Genomic DNA, 17,548 nt, shown 5'->3' with positions numbered 1-17,548 from the left:
CAGCTAGAGAGAAAAAAAAAAACAACAACCCATGTCATTGTCCATTAAGTGAGGGGATATTCTAAAAATTATCAAATGCATTAAGTCTAAAATAGCACATTTTTCCTCTGTTAAGATTTGAGAGTTAGCTGCAGTTTTGTTTGTAGTTTTGTAACACAGGTTTCTTTTGACAGTTGTTGATTAAAATACAGATAAAGTAATGCTTGCTTAAATAAAAACTTACTGCCATTTGCAATGACGTGGATGGAACTAGAGGGTATAATGCTAAGCAAAATAAGTCAGTCAGAGAAAGACAGCCATCATATGCTTCCAGTCCTGTGTGGAATTTAAGAAACAACTGATGAACATAGGGGAAAGGAAGAAAAAACAAAATAGGATAAAAACAGAGAGGGAGACAAACCATAAGAAAGTCTTAACTATAGGGAACAAACTGAGGGTTGCTGGAGGAGAGGCAGGTGGGGGGACTGGGTAACTGGGTGATGGGCATTAAGGGGGGCACGTGATGTAATGAGCACTGGGTGTTATGTGCAACTGGTGAATCGCTGAATTCTTTCCCAAAATTAATGATACACTGTTAACTAACTTGAATTTAAATAAATAAAAACAAACACAACAACAAAAAACGAAGCTGACTGCTGCTTAATTCAAGAGTCCCTTTTTCAAATGAGCTGGTCTGTATGTTTTTAGTAAATTAATATTATGGTTTAGAATTATATGGCTAACTCTAATGACAGGTCAATTGCATTTATAATTCCTATCAGAAAGCTCATTTTGAAATCGGGACATTATAATCCTCAGTGTGTTAGCACTGGTATAACTGTAGATGCAGTTAACCTTCTAAACCTACAGATTTTTTTTTTTTTGCTTTTGCATAAAGTAGTTTGCAATAAAAAAAATCCCTGAGGAAAATTATTTAATATTTGTAATTATCATCACTCAATTGAAAAGATTTTCACCAGGATTTGCATCAACAATATTATCATAAATTCATTTCTTGCTATCTGCAAGGCATTTTATATTTTAGAATGCCATCACGCTGTTTCATCGTAACCTTTATTTTTCAAATGAAGAAAAAAGCACTGAAAGAGTGACAGTAAGTCTCCCCAAATCACTCAATTCCAAGTTGCGATGTGAGCTCTGCCTCTTGAGTAATCCTGTCTGATACAAAGTGTTTTATATTTTATGGTCTTACACGTCTTTTAAGTTTTTCCATTTCTTATACAAGCGGTGGAAAAAGATAAGTCTAGCTAGAATAATAGCTTTAAGGAAAGTTATAATTTTTTTTTGCCACACATTTTAATATTACGTTGAAAGACATATGTTTTCTGTATCTTTTTAAGCTCTAACTAATGCAACTGTTTTTCTTACTCTCCAGTCACAAAAGCTGCCTTTTTACAGGGTAGGCATGTACTTACTCGTTATCTGGCCAATGAGGTACAACAAATATGATTGAGGAAGAGCTTAAAAGTTTCACGTGACGCGTTTAGTTTTTTTACAGGCAGTTTTGAATGAATCTGGTTATATATTGTATTTGGATAGGGTCTATATTTACATCTTAAACACTAAGCAAGTTTGCAAAATGTTTATTGCTTCCATTTCCCCTTCTCTAGTCCTGGCAGATATAGCTGATCAAGTATGGCTTTTCTTTTTTTTTTTTTTTTTTTAAGTATGGCTTTTCTATCCTATTGAACCCATACGTGGGTTTAGGCCACTTCCAATTTGAATCTCTAAAAAGTCCTTTTCTATTAGTCAGCTGGTATTGAGTAGTGAAATTACATACATTTGTCATTTGTCCTATAAGTCTCAGTCACTCTGCATGTAATAGCAAAAATATGATTTCTGAAAAGCAAAGTGTGTGAGTTAAGACAACTAATATTTCGACTTGCTCTATATTGTTTCTTTTAATCTGTTTAATTCTAGGAAGGGTTTCAAACTTTATAAACGGGAAAACTTAGAGAAATGAGATATTTTATCCCTTAGAACATAGAGTATGTGTTAGAGATTCCTTCGGATATTCGGGGGTGTATGTGAAGGGGTTACTAGAGTGTATCTACTGCACATTCCCTGCCTTAAATAATTAATGTGGGATCTCCTGAAAATTTGTTTAAATTAAATATATATTAAATGAAAGTAAATAAAGTCTAAAAAAACCAGTATCCATCATGTGCCAGACATTAAATTATTTTTTTCATTAATTCTTTTTTCATGGATTGAGAAAAACAATGTTCTCTCTTATTGCCTTGAATGCTTTGGCTATGTTTTGTGTCAGAGAGCATTCATGTAAATGATGGCTTTTGACATTTTTTAAAATTGGGGATTAAAAGGACCACTAACTTTAAGGATTAGTAGAATGGTTCTAAGTTCATTAAACTAGGATAGACTGCTATCCCTTTCAAAATAGCTTAAAAAGGTGTGATTTGTTAGACTACTGTAGGATAAATGGGAAGACCTAACAGAAAAATCACAAAAGTTTATGACCATAAGTATGTTGTTGTTAATTTATATTTTGCCTCCAACATTTGTTGGATCCTCTACATTTTTATGAAGGCTGCAATAATGTGATCAGAGAGTTTTGTAATATTGACAAGAGGCAGTGTGAAAGTCATGAATATAAAAAGACTGCTTTGGGACAAAGTTAAAGAGAAATTGATGGCTTTAATAATGTCAGAGACAAAAGGCATTGGACAAGCTCAGTAGCATTTAAAATATTTATTAAACTCTGTCTGTAATTTTTCATAGGAAAGTTGCTTTAATGACAAAGGAAGTCGTAATACAAACAGAACAATCCAGATGCCACTGTGAGTCAGCACTACTTCAGAGACATTTATATTCTTAGCCTCAAGCTTTCTAAGAACCTTTTCTAACATTGCAGCTGTGTGAATAATTTGTGGAAGAGCAGTGATAGAGTCCTTCAAAGAATACAAGATAATGGCATCGAGAAAAAGGGAAAAAAAATTATATCCAATGTTTAGTTGTTTACATACCAGTGACCTGACAATTCACCTTAAATTCATTATTGTTTTCAGTTAGATTGCAGTCATTGTATTGGGTCAGTGATCTCTGCTTCTGGACTCTAAAGTCAGACTTCCAAAGCACCCAGGTTATGCTGTTTTCATACTTTCTGAAACAATGCAGAGATTTCTAAAGAAAGATCACAGAATGCAAGTGAAAGGATGAAAAGAGCAGGGCTTAGTATTATAGACATCCATTTTTTCATTAGATCCTTTCTCAACTAGATTAGAAAGATGATTAGATTCTATTAGATACTTTGTGATATTGAGAAAAACATTGATTTATTTTAATACGGTGAAATTATTACAGAGCTTTAAGAAATATATCCACCAACTTTTACTAAGTTTTATATCTATTAATATTATTCAGCACTGTATGGTTTTGAGCTGATAAATCTTCACAACTGATTCCATGGCAGGAAGAGAGATCGAGCAAAATATAATCATACTATTTTTACTGTACTTTCTTTAGCCTATCTACTTTTTTATTCTAAAGTTAATTTTTAGTATCAAAACCTCGTTTTCATTTTAATTTCTACAGCTAGTTAAAAAGTATTAAAAAAAAAAATAAATAAAATAAATAAAAAGTATTCACCCTAGGTATGTATTCTTAGAGCAACTAGTCCTCCATATACGGTATCTGATTATGCTTTATGCTCTAAGAACCATTAGATAAATTAAATACAATTTTATTATATTAGTTCAATATAGTCATATGATAATTTTATCTTAACTGGCTCATGGAAAGAAGTAGTTCAGTTTCCTTGAGAAGTTACTCGATTTGAGCTGAGTTATTAATTAATGGCTCTCCAAACTACTATAAATGCATTGATAATATTTTGACCTTTACATTTTAAAATACAATTTTTCAAGGAATTCAAATATACCTTATATATAACTGCTAAACATCTAATTTTCAGACTTTACATTTAGCTTACAAATAATCATATTCCAGTAGTTATATCTATGGGAACATTTATTTTATGATTGGTACCAGAAAAAACAATTTAAGTCAAGAATGCATTCTTTTTAATGTTCATTCAGTTAATGTCAAACCCTGTACTCAATACTTATTCAACATGTCAATGTATAAAACAGAGCGTTTGAAAGATGAAGATAGTCATCTAGCACAATTTACTACCCTTAGAAGTTGCTCAATAAATATTTATTAATTATTTTCTTAAAATTCAGAAAGAACGGTGTATTTTATACATTTCTTAAATTTTATTTATGAATACAATGCATATATTTACATTCTTATATATGTCTCCCATTTTAAGAGACAGAAATTATATTTTCTAGAATGAAATTGATCAGTATGTAATAATCTCAACTACTTAACATGTTTATATACATGAGCACATAATATACTATTTAATATAGGTATCATTTGATTTTCTTAGATAATATTATATTAAATAAATTGCTTCCTGAGTAATTTTGGTGAGAATTTGAATATCATTAGGAAATTTTCACTGTATAGACATTTACTTTAAATATTACCTTTTGCTTAAAATATTGAGAGCCTTATTTAAAGATTTTCATGATAACACACAGATTGGATTCTAAATCCAACATGAAAACTCTTTGGTGGTCTTCATCAGTTTCTTTATTCATGCAATACCAACAGCAAGGAAAGACGAGTTCATAGAGTGCACTTCCTAACTAAAAATGACTGTAACAAATGGCTTGAAATGTTCTCTGGAGGATTATTGACTTTTTAATTCAGGCTACCATCAATCCTCATTTATATTTCATAATATGTATCCCGGGAAAAATTACCTACTTTTAAATGTGTAGCTTGTCACTGAGGTTAAATAGATGTTATGCCAATCACTTATCCTTCAATTCTGCGTAAATTAAAAGATATTTTTCAGACCATCACTTGATACCAGCATACTAAAGGAAAAGCATAATATATGTTTATTTTTCTTCAAAATATAATAGTGTTTATTCGGGTATAAAAGTTCAATATGGCAAAAATTATTTTTCATTGTTTTTCTTTCAGTTCACTTGCAGATGTATCAATAAAGTAGAAACAACTAGGAATGCAGGGAGATTGAATATCTTATTTGAAAAGTTGTCCTTTGAGGAATATCAATGACAGTATAAGTGACCCATATAATATCTACATTTTTAAATATGAATGATGTAGAATTTGTTATCACTGAGTTGACTGATGTCCTTCTTTCAAATTAATTTTTGATATATTCAGGTTGTCTCATTTTTTTTCTTTTTTCTTTTTTTTTTGCCATTCCAAGAATGATGTAAGAAACATTGGTCCTTTGGCTATAAGTTTTGTGGCAAGATGCACTTTCTTCTATTAAATGTTTATTGAAAGAGTAGTTTTCCATTTTGGCACTCTATGTAAGTCTTTTTAAAAAGCTCATCTCCCAACTCCTGAATTGTTAAGAGATTAGAGATTAGGCCTGAATATTTGAAAGAAGTCTCTTTACTCTAGATCTTATGGTAATGTGGTTTTGCTGGAAGTATATTATCATATCTCTAAAAAGTTATTTACTTGAACCTCCTCCAATATAATAAAATGGCACAAAAAATACCCTGTGCTTTTAGATATATGCCAAAAGCCTAAAAATGTGCTCTATGTTCCCAGGAAAGTATGTGCAAAATTTTATGAGAACTATTTTTGAAAGTATATTTGATATTTCAAAATAAACCATTTGAGTGCTCATCAGGGTTAAAAAAATCAGAGTGTGGTTTTACTCCCATGTTGCTGCCGGTGTTTGTGTGTATTGTGTTTGTTTTAAATTAAATTTAGGGGAGGGTGAAAGGATGCAGCAGAAATCTGGTGCTCAGAACTTTGGAAGTTTATTACTTTTTCTGTTCCAGTAACCATTAAAGGCAATTCACAAAGTAAAGACATAGCTACAAATTGAAAGAATTACTGGGCATTTCTGAGGATTCCTTCCTTCCCATAGAGCTGGTATAAGTCTAGTGTATAGCCAAAATGATGGGGCCAATAGGATGATATCTGTAGTCCTGATTGTGGCTTCAACTAATCTCTTGATTTGAATTGCTTTTATAACTTCAGTAAATCTAGAAGGCTGATATTTATTCATCAGTTAGTCTAATTTGTATATACAATGGCTCCTCCAGTCACTAGGAAAAACAATGGTGAAACTAACTTTGTGCTAGACTTGAGACCCTAAAGAGAGTCTCAGTGTGGACCTTGCATCTTGGACAGGCATTCCATTGGGTGAAAATAGAAGAAATCAGGCAGTTGAAAGTATATTAGCTAACCAATGAGCAAGATGGTCCAGGTGAATATTTCTATATATTGTCTTTTGCTAAGATAGCTCGAGCAGAGACTTCTTCCACTGAGAACCAGGGTATTTCTCCTTATTTACCAAGACATATTCTTACTAAGGCAAATGCAGGGTACATATGTTCTCAAGTCATTCTAAATAACAAATGATAAAGTGTGAGCATGAATAAAAGATATGTGTGGTAATTAGGTCTGTAACATGCCTTTTGTGGAACATTTCTTCTGTTCCACAGTACTTTTTGTCACTCAATTAGGTAAGGGGATATAATGATGAAATAATGCGAAACCACTTCTATCAAGAAACTTACTATATATATTAGCAAACAATATACTAAAACAGTGGCTGAAAACAACAAACGTTATCTTAGGAGATAATAACAGAAAAATAGAGATATGAGATAATAAGTAGAGAAATGAGACAGCTAAAGAATTTGAGAACAGCTTAGTCAGCTGGTCTTGGTATTAGATCTTTTCTGAGGTTGCAGTTTCCTTAGAAAATGTGGATTTAAGTACTTTGCCCGTTTTTTAATTGCTTTTTTCTATTAAATTGCATGAGTTCATTGTATATTATTTTAGGTACTAGCTACTTATCAAATATCTGGTTTATAAATAGTTTCTCCTGTTCTGTAGGTTTCCTTTTCATTATGTTGACAGTTTCCTTTGCTATGCAGAAGGGGTGGTTTGTCTTTTGTTGCTGAGTTTTAACAGCTCATTATATATTCTTGATACTAGTATGTTATCAGATATAATTTGTAAATATTGTCTTACTCTGTGAGTTGTATTTACACTTCTGTGATGATATCCTTTGATGCACCCCAAATTTTAATTTTAATGAAGTTCAATTTCTTGATTTTTTTTCTTTTGTGCTTGTTTTGGAGTTATATCTAGGAATCAATGGAAAAATACAAGGTCAGGAAGATTTACCCTTATGTTTTCTTCTAAGTGTTTCATTATTTTATTATGTTAGCTCCTACATTTAGGTCTTTAATATATTTGAGTTAATTTTTATATATGTTGTAAGGTAGGAGTTCAAATTTGCTTTTTTCCATATGGATATCCAGTTGTTTCAGCATCAGTTCTTGAAAAGACTATTCCTTGGCATCTTTGTTGAAAATCAATTAGCCATAAATTAATAGGTTTACTTCTGCTTTCTAACTCTATTCCATAGATTTAAATTTTTTCCTTATGCCAGTATCGCATTGTTTTGATTACTGTACATATATACATATGCATATATATTTTGATTACTATATGTGTGTATAAAACTATATATATATATATACTATACACATACATTGTAGTATATTTGGAAATTGAGAGTTATGAGACTTTTAGTTTTATTCTTTTTGAAGATTGTTTTGGCTATTTTGGCTGTTTGGGGGTCCCCTGTAATTCCATATAAATCTGAGGATTAGCTCTTCCATTTCTGCAAAAAGAAAAAAAGAAAAAAAAATGCAGGTGGAACTGTGATAGGGATTACATTGTGTCTCAAGACCAATTTTTTGTAGTACTGTCATCTTACTGACATTTCTTACTAATTATTTCAACTCATAAACTCATAAACATATGCCTTTTCATTTATTTAGTTTTTCTTTAAATTCTTTCAACTCATTTTGCAGTGTTCAGCATAAAAGTCTTTCATCGCCTTGATGAAATTTATTTCTAAATATTTTATTTTTTTGGATGCTTCTGTAAATGTAATTGCTATCCTGATTTTTTAAACATGCTAGGGTAAGGAAAAGATTTTCTCATTTATATTTTCATTTACTTATTTATATAACTGAATTTTTAAAGTCTTATTTAATTCCTTATATTTCTTTGTAATTGCTAACTATTTTAATGTTCAAATTTTCTCACATTTGGTGAATAAGGAGGTGAATAAAGGTGAATAACCCCTTTAAGCTGACTTCTGTATTTCTTTGATGTTTCTATCATCCTTGAAAACTTCTTTTATTACCAAAACAGGATATCCCAGGTCAGCTTGTATTTTTCCTGGCATAGTCTCAGAATAACTTTTATGTAAGGATGACTGGCATATTTTTGTAGATGATGAATTTGGAAACTAAGAGCTATAGAAATATTTATCATTAAATTATATAATCATTAATTTTCTCACATTGCAATTTTTGGGAAATCAAAGAATATGGCTTACTAATTCAAATTTTTCTCCATTTCTTTTTGTAGTGCCTCCAGTAATCCGAGTGTATCCAGAGAGCCAGGCTCGAGAACCTGGGGTAACTGCAAGTCTCAGGTGCCATGCAGAAGGGATACCGAACCCTCAGCTTGGCTGGCTGAAGAATGGAATCGATATTACACCAAAGCTGTCCAAACAACTCACACTGCAAGGTGCTTTTTATTTGCATTTTTTCCCTTTAAATGACCATGTTGAAATTTCACACTAAAATTTATAACAGAGTTTACATGATTTGAAAAAAAAAAAAAAAAAAAGAAAGAAAACTAGTTGATGGAAACAAAATGTCATGAATATGAAAAAAATATATATAATTGTTCGTAAGGCATTATATTTGAAATAGAGTCCTTTAGTACTTTTAGTGCTTTACATAATAATCTTGTCATAATAATTCATTATGTCATTATTTTGATGATAAGTAAAATACTATATTATGTATCTTTTAAATACTTGTCCTATGAATTATAGCAGATGTGCTTGTGGCTCTCTTCATAGAATAGATTCTGAAGGGGCCATTTAAATGTTTAAATCATACTTTAAAAATATATCATAGAGAGTGTCAATAGTACAGAAATTCCTTAGTGAATATTTTGTAGCATACCTTGTAAATGAAGAGACAAAAAAAAGTTACTAGATACGTATCAGAGATTGAAAGTTATGAATGTTCTTACTGAATTTTAATATATAAAATATTCCATTTTAATAGTCTAAGTATAAATATAATTAATCAATTATTTTGCAGATTATAATAACAATGAGCATGTGATAAGTAGGAAACAAATTTTTTTTTGTAAGGTCAAGTAATCTAAATAATGCAAAAAACAGTTGTATCTATGATGATTATACTAGTAAGTTTAAAAATGTATAAATCTTATTTCCACCATCCAGATAGAATGTGACAAGTCATTTTACAGGAGTATCTGATGCATGACATTATATTCTTTATTGTATGCTTTAAATTCCTTCAGTTTATGCTAGAAGTGAATGCATTTTCACTTTTGCTTTATTTGTATAAACATAGACTTCACTTCTTATTCCACCTTAACAGTGAATGTTTCAATATACGTTTTTAAATAAATCTTTTTGAAATATTTACTAATTTATTTTTGCAAGTGTAAAATGACATATGAAAGGAATTGTGACCTTTAAAACCTGAATCCTACAAATTTCTATATTAATAGAAGTAAACCCAACAAATTTACATGTTTACATCTACTGATTACATCTTTAGGGTCTATAATCTTAGAAAAGGATTGATCTGATTGATAGAAATTAAAATGAAGAAAGTTCTATTTAGTTTCTGGTTTTGTTTTCTCTTGCCCATTTAATAGCAGTAAACCATATTATATGAACATATTATATCTTTACTTCTAGGAACATACAGGAAGACACATTTAGGGGGTTGGATATGCTCCAGATTCAATAGTGAAACAGTGGGGGCCCTTGTAAGGTAGTTATTATCATTTTTAAAAACAAGAGAAAATAGCTGAAGTTTTGAGAGAATGTGACAGATGAGAGGTGAGTAGGGAGAGAAATCTAGGTGCATAGGTATGTGAAATTCCATATGGCTTTCTATATGGTTACATATCATGAAATACTACAGTTATTTAATTATCCATTCATTCAGCAAATACTTAGTTAGCATTTATATGTGAGGTCCCCATCTAGGCATGGATTGAATAACTACGCCTTGGATGGGACAATATGTTAATGACAGGAAGTAAACACTTAGAAAAGCAGAGATGTTTAATTGGAAGGCAAACCAAGATAAATAACACAGGAGACTAAAGATCAGCAGCATGCAAGAGAACAAGGTGATCCTACAGAAGAAAAGGAAGCTAAGTATGGGAAGATTCAACAATATCAAAGGCATAGAAAGGTATAGGAAAGTCACTGAAATGTATTCATAGGTGTAGTGATTAGTTTGGCCTTTTGGCATTTAGAAAAATGGTTTGTAGCCATCAGGCCTCCATGGGTTTAGAAATGAGAAGGAGGCAAGAAAATATAAAAATCTCTCCAGATTTTGAAAGGAGGACCGAGGAAAAGGTAGTTGCTGCTGATGGAAACGATCAGGACTTAATGGAGATGTTTTTTCTTCTTAGACAATGCATCAATCTGAAGAAATGTCAGTAAAGAAGATGTGCAGATAATGGAGGTGGGGGAAGGATGATCAAGTAATTGTAAAAATCAGAAAGAAAAAAAAAGAGAGATTTTTCCCTGGAAAGAACCAGAGAGTTTCCTTTGAGAAGTAAATAAATGTGAATATGTAGATGGAAATAGGAAGTTGGCTTTACTTGTTTTCCCAGCTTTTATTGAAATATAATTGACATAGCATTGTGTAAGTTTAAGGTATAAAGTGTGATGATTAAATAAGCATATATACTGAAAAACGATTTGGGTTTACTTGCTAATTACATGTATGACTTTCATGATTCAAAAACAAGGTCACTTTAGGGCGAGAAGTTAGATTAGGATGGGAAACATCACACAGAGTAAAGATTTGAAATAAAAATGGAGCAGGAAATGAAAGGCACGTATCTGTAAAGGTCAAATGAAATGAATACCAAGTAGCACCGAACATCCTGCACGCTGAAAACTGTGAAGTTGAAAATCTGTAAATTTGCTTATACAATAGTCTCTTAATGTACTCAAAAACCTAGATGCACGAACACCAAGTGCAGAGATATGTCAGCGTGCTCTAGTCTTGGCAGTTACTAAGGCATATGTGTCAGAATGATAAACGGACTAGGGAATTGCTAGTTCTGGCAATAGACTAGAGAACATCTAGAAACGGTAGAGAAGGAGGAAGACAGTGGAGCATACAAGGTGGGAGAACATATAAGAATATTGAGAAGGCAATATGTGAAGAAGGAATAAAATGACTTGATATTTCAAAAAAATTCTAGAGAATTCAGGTTAAGTGTGTGGGTCTTGAGAGCAAGTATGTTCTAGGAGAGAGCCATATTTCATGTAAAACACGAGGCCGATGCAGCTGAAATATAGTGTTCACTCTTTATCTTTTAGAACAGGGGTCTGCAAACTGTAAGGCCCACAGACCCTTTGGGGAGCTGCCTATTTTGTAAATAAAGCCACCTGGGGGGCTTTGTTTTTGTTTTTAGAACACAGCCACACTTGTGTTTTAAAAATTGTTGATGGCTGCTTTCGTGCTGCTGACAGGGGTGAGTAGCTGTCACAGATACTATATGGCCCACAATGCGTAAAATACGTATGTGGCCTTTAACAGCAAAAAACAAGACAAAACAAAAAACACAACTCCAACCTCTGTTTTGGAGTAGTGATTCTCAGCAGTGGATGGGGGGCATGGAAGTGCCCAATAACCTCTATAAAGTGAGAACAAGGTTCATGTTATCTGAATGGCTGTTCCTCCCCAAACGCTTACTGCCTCTCCACATCCCCTTCACATCTCTTGAGAGCCATTGGCGTTTCCAAGCTCTTTTTTCCCCATTGGTTTTCTATCTTTCCCCAAAGAGCCACATGGATTATTTTGTCCCTTATCTGCCTTAGGAGAGTCATACTGCTTTCTGTCGCACATGGTACATGGGATTCTTGTGATTGGATAACGTGAAACAAACACACGCAGAAAAAAGAAAGAAAAGAAAGAAAAGAAAGTAATAGAGGAAAAAAAAAAGAAACCTAAACAAATGAATACAACAAACACTGAATATTAGAGTCTGACAGGTGTCCAGCCCTAATCTTTTGAATTGAGTAATTTCCATAAGATCATTCTAGGAGTCTCAGATTCTGCTTCTGATAATTATGTGTTATTTAGGATAATTAAGAAATGATATACGTAAAAACACCTCATATATTTCCAACATATAGTTGACGGTTAATTATACTCTGGTTTCCACATTGGGGAGTGCAACTTGTTATTCAGAGTTTAGCTTAAGAGGTTATTTTACCAAGATTTAAAAGTTAAGCTAATTATTCCCTTAATCCTTTGGTTATATGATGACTGTATCAATTTCCATATTATAATATTGTTTATGTATATTTCTGGAAAAAGACTGAAATCTTGCAGACAAATCATGTGTTACTATCTTTCCGTTTTCCTTACCTAATAATTTCCTTACCTTATAATTCCAGACATATAATACATGCTCAATAATGTACTTGATAAGTGACAATCATACTATACTTCCATGATGTAGCTCACTGAATTTCTTTATGAAGTCCTTTTATACATATGCGCCCGTATTTCAGCCATATTGCTATTATTTTAAAATTTTATAAAGGTTGGGGAAAAGTGGATTCTAAGTACTAAAAATAAATACATAAAATACATACATTATAGTTATCAATGTGAAATATGAAATGTGGAAAACAGGAAATAAATATAAAATATGAAGCATGTACATTTGACATAGAGTTTTGGGCTCTCTGCAATAGAATGACAACACAGTTTACGAAACACTTGAGTGCTTTTGGAATAATTTGGCATGACTCCAAAGCATGGAAGTAGGAAGGGAAACACTTTAATTAGGACGAGCTAAGAGAACTGCTTGACTGTGTAATCGGAAAGCGCTGTACCAAAACTGAAATCATAGTTTACAAGTTGCATTTGCCTTCTGTTTTCAGCAAATGGCAGTGAGGTTCATATAAGCAACGTGCGCTATGAAGATACGGGAGCATACACTTGTATCGCAAAGAATGAGGCAGGAGTGGATGAAGACATCTCTTCTCTTTTTGTGGAAGATTCTGCTAGAAAGACCCGTATGTATTGAGCACTTATACCCACAACTTTACAATTAGGCCTTTTTCAAAAAGCAAAAGCACCAGAAAACTCTTCAAAATGAACAATGCATTAAAAAAAAAAAAAAAAAAAAAAAAAAAAAGAAAACAGTTTCAGAGCTAGGAAAGAGAAGATTCTTAAAATTTTAAAATCAGGTTTGAGAATTAAACCAGAGGCTTGTGAAATTTTTAATACAACACCAGAATGATTTTGTTTCCTTTGCAAGTGCGCTTGCCATGTTTCAGGTCTTGTCTTCCCATTCGCCCACACAGGAATTTAAATTCCTCTCAAAAATCCCTCTTCCAAAGGACTTGGGGATTTCAAGGTCCCAAAAATACAGCAATGAGGCTTCTATAGGTTTAATAAATTAATATCTTTCTTTTTCTGTCAGTTGCCTTGCAGTAGGTGGCCCACGGGCCGTACATCAGGGCTTCTCTGCCACAGGCACTGGTTACTGCCATCATAAGACACTCACTGCCCCGGCACCAACATCAATCCCTGGGCTGTTCTCTCCATTTAGTGGTAGAAACCCTTTGCCTTTGCTCTACATGTTTCCTGGTTATAAAAGTAATAAGAAAAATGTACCACTCTTTAAAAAAAATATATATATATATATATTACTTAGCGAAAGAGATATGGATAGGGTGGGGATGTTAAAGATGGATTTTTAGTAATAGCTCAATTGCTTGGACTTCAAAGTACTATGATACAGTGTTTATCAAGTGAGCTGTCTATGGGAAAACCCACAGACACTTCCTTCCCCCAGTTACATGTGCCACAGTATGGTAGCTTTAGGTTTGGGTCTGGATGTACACGGAATGACTATGGTCCTTGATTCTCAGTCTGATTTGTCATATCTATTTACAAGTCTTACTGATCTAATTTGTTGCAGGGGCCCTGATATTTGGAGGGCTGTCTAGTTTGGCACGCCCATTTCTCTGAACGAAGTTTTTGAACAAGATGAAGTATTGTCTCAGGAATCTTCTTATTTCTCTTTAAATCAATGAGTACATGTAGATATTAGTGGGTCCAATGGGAAAGGAGGCACTTACTCTAAGTCCTGAATACCAACATATCTTGGTCTGTATTTGGTCTGGCTAGGACAAAAAACAAAGCAAGTATTTAAAGAGAAAATTCTTAAGGTACAAAGACAGAAAAAAAAGCTGGGTTTAATGATCTGGATATGATCCACCATAATTTTTCTACTCCTTTCATATGTTTCTGCTAAATACCAATTTGCAATTCACTTCCTGTTAAAAACATAATTTTAGGTGACAATTAATTGAATTCTTTGGTTTTCTCTGTTCTTTATGGTGACGATAGTAACATATTTTAATTTCAACTCTCCATTTTGATATTCTTTTAATGTTGGTCAAGTACTTTCCAATATATTTTCCTAGTTACAGCTTTAAAATACCTAGCAAGAATTCCTATAATCAGTGAATCACCAATTGATTATCAGCATGTAAATTTGAGGAAAATTCGAGAAGTGGATTCAATATAATTTTATTCATAAATTTAGTCATATAAATGTTTTTGTTTAATTACAGTTTCTGAAATCATGTTTTTATTTTATTTTATTTGTTATTTTAAGCTCTTCGAGGTCAAAATAATACAGTTTGAAAATATTTTGAGATTATATGTTAGTAGCATGCTAATAGCATTTTTAGAAGTTATAGCAATGCAGACCTTACTACATTTATATTTATAGACCTTTCAAAGTCATCTTCTAAGAAACAATACAAGTGAAAGACTTGGAGTGTTTTGTTCCTAAGTCTGGATATAAATTATTTATAGATGTTCCTTATGTATCTAAATTATGTAACATTTTCAAGAATAAAGAGAGAAAACTAGGTGGTGCCTGGGTGGCTTAGTCAGTTAAAGCGGCTGCCTTAACTCAGGTCATAATCCCAGGACCCTGGGATCAAGCCCATCATCGGATTCCCTGCTCAGCAGGGAGTCTGCTTCTCCCTCTCCCTCTGCCTCTCCCTTCTGTTCATGTTTTTTTCTCTCTCTCTCTCTCTCAAATAAATAAAATCTCAAAAAGAAAAAAAAAAAGAAAGAGGGGGAAAACTAACAGATTTTATTTTTTAACTTAATTAATTCATTTATTTTGGTAAGAACACAGCATAAATTCTACCCTTAAGTTTTTAGGCACATGATATTTTATTGTTAACTGTAGGCACTGGGTTGTATAAAAGATACCTGGAATGTGTTCTTTTTGTGTAACTGTGACTTTATGCCCATTGAACAACTCATTTTTCTCTCCTTCACTTCACCTGACAATCACCATTCTATTTTGTTTCTATGAGTTTGACTCTTTCAGATAACTCATGTAAGTGCAATTTTATAATTGTGACTGGCTTGTTTCAATTAGCATAATGTCTTTCAGGCCCATTCATGTTGTCACAAATGGTAGGATTTCCTTCTTTTTCAGGCCAGACATTCCACTGTATGCATACACAATGATTTCTTTATCCATTCGTCAGTAGATATTTGAGCTATTTCCATATGTTGGCCATTGTGAATGATACTACCATGAATGTATGAGTGCAGATATCACTTTGATCCTGATTTCAGTTTGTTTGGATACACACCGAGAAATTGGATTACTGTATCATATAATAGTTCTATTTTTAATTTCTGAGGAACCTCTGTTTCTCATAGTGGCTGCACCATTTTTCATTCCCACCAACAGGGCACAAAGGTTCCAATTTCTCCACATCCTTGACAATATTTTTATCCTTTGTTATAATAATAACTATCCCAACAGGTGTGAGAAAATATTTCATTGTAGTTCCTATTTGCATTTCTGATGATTTGTAAAATAGAACACCTTTCATATACCTACTGGCAATTTCTATGTCTTCTTTTGTAGAAATGTCTGTTCTCATTGCCCATTCTTTTAAAAAATTAGGTTGTTTCCTCTTTTTTTTAATTAAGTTATTAAAGTTCCTTATATATATATATGGAAATTAAACACTTATCAGACAATGAGTTGAAGATATGTTTTCCCACTGCATAGGTTGCCTTTTCATTCTCTTGGTTGTTTCCTTTGCCATGAAGAAACTTTTTAGCTGGATAAGGTCCAACTTGTCTATTTTTGTTGGTATTCCTGTGCTTTTGATAAAATCATAGGCCGATATCCCTGCTGAACATAGATGCAGAATTCATCAATAAAATATTAGCAAACTGAGTCTAATAGCACACTAACAAGATCATAACACCATGATCATGTGGGATTCATCCCTGGAATATAAGTATGGTTCAAAGTATGCAGATCAATAAGTGTGATTTTCACATTAAAAGAAAAAAAGAAAAGAATGAAAAGTAAAAACCACTTGATCATCCATTAGATACAGAAAAAGTATTTGACACAGTCTTTCATAATAAAAATGCTCAATACTACACACGGAATATACCTTAAGGTAGTAAGGGTCATATATAACAAGCTCACAGCTAACGTCATATATTCAATGGTTAAAAAATGGAAATCATTCCTTTCCAGATGAGGAATAAGACAAAGATTTCAATTCGCCATTTCAATTCAACATTCACTGGAAGTCCTAGCCACAACAATTAGGCAAGAAAAAGTAAAATCAAAGGCATTAAAATCAGAAAGGAAAAAGTAAAATTGTCCTTGTTTGCAGATGACATGAACCTATAAGTAAAAAGAACTACAAAGCCTCCACAAACAATTAGAACTAATAAACATATTCAGTAAAGTTTCAGTGTACAAAATCAACATAAAATTTGTTGTGTTTCTATAATATAAAATGAGATATCTGAAAGGCATTTAAGGAAGCAATCCCACTAACAATAGTATCAAAAAGAATAAAGTACTTGGGAATAAACTTAACCAAGTAGGTGAGAGATTGTACTCTGAAAACTATAATACATTAATAAAAGTAATTAACGATACAAATAAATGGAAAGACATTTCATGCTCATGGTTTGGAAGAACAAATATTTTTAAAAATGCTCATATTACCCAAAACAATCTATGATTCAGTGCTATTTCCATAAAAAAAAAATGGAAATAGGAATAGAAAAAAATTCTACAGAAATAGAAAAAAAGTCATAAAATTCATATACAACAACAAAAGATCCAGAATAATTAAAGTGATCTTGAGAAAGAACAAATCTGGGGGCATTATACTTCTCAATTTCAAATAATAAATAAATAAATAAATAAATAAATAAATAAATAAATAAATAAAACATATATAGAAAACTATAGTAAGTAAAACAATATGGTACTTGTATAAAGACATATGTAGACAAATGGAATAGAACAGGTCCAGAAA

General features: G+C 32.2%; 1 protein-coding gene across 4 annotated transcripts in view; it reads left to right on the top strand.

The window, feature by feature from the left end:
* The window catches only part of FSTL5 (follistatin like 5), a 682,404-nt gene that overhangs the window by 542,733 nt on the left and 122,123 nt on the right, over window positions 1–17,548 (top strand). For all 4 annotated transcript variants that reach the window (XM_077846542.1, XM_077846541.1, XM_077846540.1 and 1 more), the window contains exons 9-10: window positions 8,482–8,643; window positions 13,088–13,222. In XM_077846542.1, the coding sequence (XP_077702668.1) occupies window positions 8,482–8,643; window positions 13,088–13,222 (297 nt within the window). The remainder of the gene's footprint in view (window positions 1–8,481; window positions 8,644–13,087; window positions 13,223–17,548) is intronic.

This window comes from Canis aureus, chromosome 13 (assembly GCF_053574225.1).
Source record: "Canis aureus isolate CA01 chromosome 13, VMU_Caureus_v.1.0, whole genome shotgun sequence".
In the NCBI taxonomy this organism is placed as follows: Eukaryota; Metazoa; Chordata; class Mammalia; order Carnivora; family Canidae; genus Canis; species Canis aureus.
Note: the sequence above shows the minus strand (reverse complement) of the source record. Positions and strands in the feature narration are given on the sequence as shown.